Here is a 7,842-nt window from a genome sequence, read left to right on the forward strand (position 1 = left end):
TGCTAGGGGGAGCAGTGGGCGGGTCAGCGGAGGTCTGCCATGCCCTCCATGTGGGTCACCTCCGGTGCAGGCAGGGATCGAACTCATGCGGAAGAGGCTTAAGCTTCTTAGTGCAGTGCTTTAACCCGCTGCGCCACCAGGGAGGGCCCTCCCTTGACTTTTTAATGTTTGTGGGATCTATAGTAAGTTTGTCTCTTTCCTAATTTTGGTCTTGATTAGGTTCTTTCTTAGTTTAATTGGAGATTTATCAACTTTACTGTTTGTTTCTTCTCATTGATTTCTTCTGTTGCTTTTCAGATTTTTTTCCTGTTCTTTATTATGTCCTTCCTTTAGCTTACTTTGAGTTTAACTGACCCTTCTTTTTCTTAAGGTGGAAATGTAGGTCAAGAATCAAGACCTCATTTTGCAATAAACACAAATGCAAGAAAATTAGAATGAAGAAATATAACTAATATATAATAAATGTATTATAACTAATAAAATATAACTAATGTATTATAATTAAAAATGAATTTTGATTTTACCAGTTTTCTTATATTTCCAGGTTATTTTTCAGAGCTCTTTTTTTACTACTACAGCTTTTTTTGAGACTATAAATGAGTATGATATTTTAAAAGTTTTCAAAGGATACAGAGCATTATAAAAGATTTTATTATTCAAGATAGGCCATAACAGTCACAAAATCCTTACAGCTTAATACAGCAAACTATCCTTTCTTGTTCACAGCTTAAGTAGTCACTTAAGAACCCACGTCACAGAGGTTCCTAGGGCCATCTGGAACACCTGGCCTTTTTATTCCCCGTGGCTGGAGAAGGGTAAAGGGATGCTCATCTGCACGTAATGTTTTGGTCTCATAGCCCTTTGCCAGAAATAGCTACAATATCCCACCTAATTATAAGGTCAGTTAACTCAGATCTTCCCAGTATCCTAGAAGGAGAGAGGCAGGTGTGGGTGAACACTTTAATTCTGTAGCCCAGGAAAAAATGTAAAATCACCTGTTCTCCTACTCTTAAGAATCCCTTTCCCCTGTCTTCCCTGCCTCTCCTCACCAACCTGTGCCAAGACCCACCTTGAAGTGACTGGTGGAAATGACACCTGTGGCCTGACAGTCATTGATACTTGTTTTTCAATGCTTACTGATTTTATCAGTACATAATAAAAAAGCTGGGGAAAGGGCCAATCAAGAATCCCTCACTAACTTACCTCGGCCAATCAAGAATCCCTCACTAACTTACCTCGACAACATGGAAATTTAAGAGTTAATACCTAGCTTTACAATGCCTCTGAAAGATATAGAAGTGATTGGTCAATGTGGTTGGTATCCAGGAAGAAAAACTGAGAACACGGATAAATGGAGAAGAGGCACTGAGAGAGTGGTAGGTACGATGGGTAATTTCCACCGTCCACACTTCTGTAACTCAGTTTTTATACCATGCAGAGTATATTATCTATTAAAAAACTAAGTCTAATAGAAAATTTTCTTCTCTAAGTTTTTTTTTAATTCTATGCTGACTCTAATTATAATTGTGTAAATGAATGAAAACACTTATTTCTTAAAAAGTTATTGGAGTTGAATGACATTTTTTCACTGAATTTTGACATATCCAGCATGGGCCACACGCATTCTTTATGGCCCCTTAGATACCAGTCATCTAAGTAGTCCCTCTTACTTGGATGCTACCTTTTGGGGAAATCTCCTTCACATACATAAAATAAATACTTCTACATTAGCATTTGTGAGCTGAGTCACAGTTGCAGTTTATTGAGGAACACAACAGCTTAGAAACCAGACCTGAGGTTGAATTTCAGGCTCCAACACTTAGTCATTGAAAGGTGCTTGTTACCCAGCAAGCCTTGTTCCCTCTTCGGGAAAAATAGTGTGTACATTTCTTGATCGTGGTAAAGGTTAGATAGTGGCATGGAAAGCCACGGCAGTCTCACTACCTCAAGCTTCCCACAGGATGTCTCCACTCTGCACTCCTTACTAGCAAGGCTCACCCAGTACTGATTCAGTTTCCTGTACAGCTGTCACCGATGTGCGGGTGCTCACCTGAAACCCTCCCCTTAACTGCAGACGGTTTTGTCAAACTTCTCTGAGATGCCATGCAAACTGGTAATATAACGTTGGTTATAATAATACAGTGAAGTATTATTTACCTGCTTTTACTCTCAAACTCTTGTGAAGTACAGAGACCTTACAAAAGCTGCACAATGTGTCCTTGTCCAGCTAATGAGCACTAGGTGAGAATTCAGTGTCTACTCTTGAACCAGGCCGGAAAGCAAATGTGAAAAAGTATAATTCTGTTCACTCTTTTTTTGTTTGGGAAATAGCCTCCCTGCGCCCCCCCACCCCCTTTTAAAGATGTTATTTATGGGCCCTCCCTCTTCCCTGGTGGTGCAGTGGGTTAAAGCATACACTGCAAAGCTGGCCTCTGCCGCTTCAGTGTGAGTTCCATCCCTGCCCTGGCGGTGATCCACATGGCGAGGCAGACCTCTCCTGACCGCCCGTTGCTCCCCCTCAGCAGTGTACTTCATCCATCTGCCTGTTCTGCTCCCTACTCTGTCTCTGGTGAATCCCTCTCACTGCCCCTGCAACTCTGGCCTGTACCCCAGTTCTGTATGCATAAATAAATAAATCTTTTTTTAAATGTTATTTATGTTAAAATTCCACGAGTGTCAAAAGGTTTTGAAACCACAGTCTAACAACTGCTTGTTTAGACACCAAGGTTCATGGGTAAAAATTTCAATACAAGCAAGATTTGTTTAAGTAGGAGCCATTTCTTTAGATCTGTCTCAGGCTCTCTGGTAGGCTTTCGATCTAGGTAATTTCTTCCTTTTGCTGGAAAGAATATAAGCAGTTGGTGGGTCTAATTCCACAGAAGTACAGAGTTGCACTAAGCAGAAATCTGGAGCCCCGTCACACATGATTCCAGTTATTATGATGGCCACTAATGAGGCTTTTTCTTTTTGTTTTTGTTTTATCCATTTTCATACTCCTTTGAGAATGTAAAAACATTAACCAAAACCAAATCTGTATTTCACCAGTAAGTGCCACCGATTAAAATACAGAATTTGAGGGATCATCAAGTAGCTCCTTAATTTTACAGTCTGGATCAATAACATAACACATTTTCTACTCCCTAAATTTTATTAATCATACAAAATTAAATAGTGCTCTAGTTTGTCAATTCTCAAACACAGCATTCCTACCAACTAATGTAGTGACAGGTCATGTAAATTATCATAACATTTTGTTAAAATGACAGATGACCTATTTTCCTTCTCATCTGAAAAAAGGCAGTAACAATCAAACATCTAACTTAGAATTATGGTGAAGCTTAATGAATTTAAGACACTAAAATGTGTAGTAAAATGTCACACATCAGTGCTTTGAAAGTGTCAGCTCTTAGCTATTTTTTTTTTTTAATGATGCTTACTTTTGTTTTCTTTCACGCAGAGCTTTATTCATGTGGTAGCTTGGTATAGCAAAATGAAATGCCAGGAGCCAAAAGTAAGACAGTTAAAGGTAAAGTGGAAATAAAATAAGATCATCAGCCAAGAAAGACCTGTTGGAAGAAGCAGAGTAAGTATGATATGTTGTTTGAAAAAAATTGAGTTATAAATAGAAAAGCAGAGACTCGGTCATTGAGAACATCTAAACTGTTTAGATCTCACAAGAAGCTCAGCCATGTCGTAAAAAAGACTTTCAAATCCCTTTAACTTTTTATGTTCTATATGAACATGTATCTACATAGTTTAAGTCAGCAAAGGAACTGATCTTGTAAATCTCTGAATCCCTATAGTTAGTTAATGCAAACATTTTCTAAGGTTAAACGCAGGATCATTAACTTATTAAAGGGTTTTATTTTGTCCAGCAGGTTGTTTAAAAAAAAAAAAAAACTAATTGTGAATGCTCTGGGTAGCTTGCACAGTGATGGTATTGAGGAGGACCTGAAATCCTGCTCTGCAGGTACTTCTTTTAGATCACTTCCTGTTTTGGCTCAGCCTGGGCCTGTTTCTCTAGCTTTATGATTCTCTTACAAATTCTACTTCAGACTTTATTCTTTCTTCCAGCCTTCTGAAGAGGCTCTTGGTTCATGCCCAGGGGCCTGTGTCTGCTCCTCCTCCTCTGACTCCATAGCGCAAGCAACACTCAAGGCAAATTTCTCCACAGGGGCCTCGTCTGCTTCTCGGGCCTCCCAGTTGCGCACTCTTGAGTCAGTGATGAAATGGAAACACCCTCATACATTGCCTGCTTAAACACAGTTCCTTGACTTATTTAATTTCAGATAGGGGTTATAAGCAGTAAAATTATATCGCTAATTTTATACATGTGCAATTATGATAGCTTTAGTTCACGAGAGTATGTTCAAGAAAAAATCGTGAACCCTGTGAAACAACAATAGGACAGGTGGCTGTAGTATAGGGACCACTGTGGGGGGGGTTTCACAGCTAAGGAGAGACTGAGTCCAATTCCAGACAAGACAAGGAAAAGCAGATGATAGCTGGGGACCAGTGGATGGAAAGCATCAGGGACAAGGGGACTCTGGCTAACCCAGCCTGCCTGGGTCCTTACTGAAGAGAGCTCAGTCCTCACTTGGAGGGTGGGGTTGAGGAAAATGGTCAGATGGTGGTAACTACAGGTACTGGCTGAGCTGAATTAGTAGGATTCCTGCTAGAAACATACAACCTGAAGATGAACATGGAAGCTCAAGTGTCAGGGTCTAGCTGGGAAGAGATGAACTCTTCTCAACTAGGAGAATCGCTCACTCTTTGCCAAGTTTGGGTTCAACTTTCAACAAAAATGATAGCCCTTTCCCAGCGACTTCTTCCATCTCAGACAGTATCCTCACTACTCCCTTGAAATGTTTTAATCACCAGCTACCTGTTTTTAGGCAAACTTCATTTTTTTCACTGTTCAGACTTAATGCTCCCTTATTTGTCTTAAGTTTTGGGAAATTCAGAAAAACCTGCTAATAACACAATGTAGCCCTTGAAAAGTATTTATCTATACATGCATAATGACTTTAAAAATTAATGACATGTTGCTGAGTAGTACTGGAACCTCCATTTCACATAACTTAAGGCAGTATGAAAATTTATCACATTTTTAAAACGTCAAATTCATAAGCTTAATGTTTAACATGTATAGAAAAGGTAGAATGGAAACTAAGTCTTGCTCCTCTTCTGAGAACCAGTTTTTAAATCCAGATATAATTTGGTGTAGATATTAGTTTCAGGTGTAAAACATATATTAGTTTCAGGTGTAAAACATACTAATTCAATATTTGTATATATTGTAAAATGATCACAGTATGTCTTAGTTAATGTAGCCAGAGGTAGAGTTTTCTTGTGATGAGAAGCAAGATTTTTTTTAAATGACTTCTTTAAAATGATATGAGGTATCATTTTTAACTCATCACAGTTGTCACCTTGGGTGGGTTTGTTTTTGTTGGGGTTTGTCACACACTGTGATTGGACGGACAGTCTTGCAGAAGTAACTTTAGGTTTGTTCTTTTAGAAACAATTTCCTTCCTCCCTTTCATCCTTTGCTGATTTCATCCTCTCTGACCTGTCTTCATCAGCATCTCTTTTTCCCACTTCCAGATACATCTGCTGCTCAGGCCTGCACTCCTGTCTTCGGCCCTGCTGAGCACTCCTGACGTTCTTGGGTCAGCCCCTGCTCCTCCCTGCATTCTCTCTCTCTGCTGTACCCGAAGAACCATATCCAGATCAATCTTTCTTTCCTTTGCTAGTATTCCCACTATTTACAGCTGAGCCATCTGTTATTTATATATCTGAGATTCCGAGAAAGATTTCCCTGAATGATGACCCTGTGGTTAAAAAGCTCTAACTGCTTTACTAAAGAGCTCCACAAGCCTGGTCTCAATTTCTCTGCCAGAAAGAGGAAGAGGGGAAGTGGGGAAGTGGAATCAGGGTGGAACTTGCAAACAGTTTATCGGTGGTTGTTTTGAGTATTACTATCAGGCTATTTTAAGTGTGTGTTTTGGCTTTAGCACAATAAAAGTCTTCCCCTCTTTTTACAAGTTATTGAAACCTGTGCTAGTAATTTATGTAACATTTTGGTTATAAATCTGAGTTCTGGACCACTGAACTATCCACATTAATTCACCTTGATCATATTCTGAATACTCCAAATATTAAGAGAAATATAAATTCTTATCTATTTAGTTATTTGGGGAAATGATTAGGTTAAGCTGGATTTTTGGAAAGAAGATGCTTGTTTTGTAAAGTTCTAATAGAGTATTAAGAAAACATCTAGGTTTTCTTTTTCTTTTTTTTTGCAGGGATGGAAAATAAAGGGGAGCAGTGTTTTATCGTATGTTTTTCAGCATGCCTTCTGAAACTTAACTAAAAATATGACTGCACTTTCTTCAGAGAACTCTTTTCAACACCAGTTACATCAAACAAATCGGCCCCTAGATGGTAACTGTCTGCTGTTCTTGATCATATTTGGGAAAATATTATTAAATATTCTCACACTAGGAATGAAAAGAAAAAACACCTATCAACATTTTATGGAATATTTTTGTATTTCTTTAGTATTCATTGATTTTTTACTTTTGGCAAGCATTTCCATTATATCTTATTTCCGGGATTTTGTATTTTTAGGGATGAGATTTACTAACTACCACATCTGCCTGTTTACTCAAATTATTTCTTGTACTTATGGATGTTTGCATTATCCAGTCTTCTCCATAGCTTGTATAGATTATTGCCTGAACTTCTCTAAAACCATCAAGCTTCCATTTAAGTGTCAAAAGTTATTATATATCTTTACAGTCATTTTAATTTGGATTTCAACCCTTTCTTATGTTTTGGGAGACCCGGCTATCTACCAAAGCCTGAAAGCACAGCATAGTTATTCTTATCAATGCCCTTTCTATAGCAGTGAGCAGAGTTACTGGCTGTCATTTGCTATGCTGATGGCTCTATGTGTGGCTTGTGTAACCTGTTGTTCAGAAGTTGTTACCCTGGTACAGGGTATTAGGATAACTTCTTATAAGAAAGAGACTATCCTTTATTTCCCCTTTTCATCCCACTCTAGTTATACTGTGAACACTAAGAAAACACTCTTGCCCAAGTTCATTATCTGTTTTCTTGGTACCTGGTTACCATTGGTATTCCTTCAAGTAATTATTCTTTTACTTAATGTACAGATTCCAGCATATATTGAAATGAATGTCCCATGGCTGTATTTTGTTAATAGTTTTCTAATTGCTACAGTTTACTGGTTTAATTGTCACAAGCTTAATTTAAGAGACATTGTGTTAACTGTGGATCCATTTGTCAACTGGAAATGTTGTTTCATTCCATGTACAGTTCATAATCTTGAGCACTTTGAAAAGCCTATCTCGATAATAATTTGTTAATACTTATCACCATATTAAAACTAATTAAAATTTAAAACTGTTGTATCATAATTTTACAAATGGGGAAGAATAACTCAACATAATTTTCTTGTTTCCTCCACCTCCATTTTCATACCTTTTCAGATTGTGTCTTTTAGGTCATGATGTCATTTACTCATTTATTTTTAAACAAAATAATTACAAGAAAAATTTAATACCTGTTCAGAAACACTGTATGTTACAAATACCAATTTGTTGCCACAAAGTGATATAACCTTTGGCCATATTGTTACCCAAAAAACTACTGGGATGCAAACAAACTGTTTGGAAACCTGAGATCCACTACTAATTTTAAGATATGAACCTTAAACACTTTCATTACGTTCAGAGCAAGAAAATCAAGATCATTTTCTTAAGATGTGTAAGTATTTCTTACTTGGTGTTAAGTACTCTTTAATGTACAGGGAAA

The 7,842-nt window shown here is 37.8% G+C and overlaps 1 protein-coding gene across 1 annotated transcript; it reads left to right on the plus strand.

The window, feature by feature from the left end:
• The first annotated feature begins 3,503 nt into the window (after positions 1–3,503).
• On the plus strand, positions 3,504–7,394 carry GPR160 (G protein-coupled receptor 160). Its single transcript, XM_004674950.2, has 2 exons — positions 3,504–3,583; positions 6,309–7,394. Exon 2 carries the CDS (start codon positions 6,381–6,383, stop codon positions 7,392–7,394), a length of 1,014 nt encoding a protein of 337 aa, XP_004675007.1. The 5' UTR covers positions 3,504–3,583; positions 6,309–6,380.
• Positions 7,395–7,842: the final 448 nt, after the last annotated feature.

The sequence above is a fragment of the Condylura cristata genome, unplaced genomic scaffold, assembly GCF_000260355.1.
Source record: "Condylura cristata isolate star-nosed mole 26May11 unplaced genomic scaffold, ConCri1.0 scaffold00003, whole genome shotgun sequence".
Classification (NCBI taxonomy): domain Eukaryota; kingdom Metazoa; phylum Chordata; class Mammalia; order Eulipotyphla; family Talpidae; genus Condylura; species Condylura cristata.

Excerpts from the sequence above, each read along its gene's own strand:
- GPR160 (XM_004674950.2), top strand. The coding sequence starts at position 6,381 with ATGACTGCACTTTCTTCAGAGAACTCTTTTCAACACCAGTTACATCAA.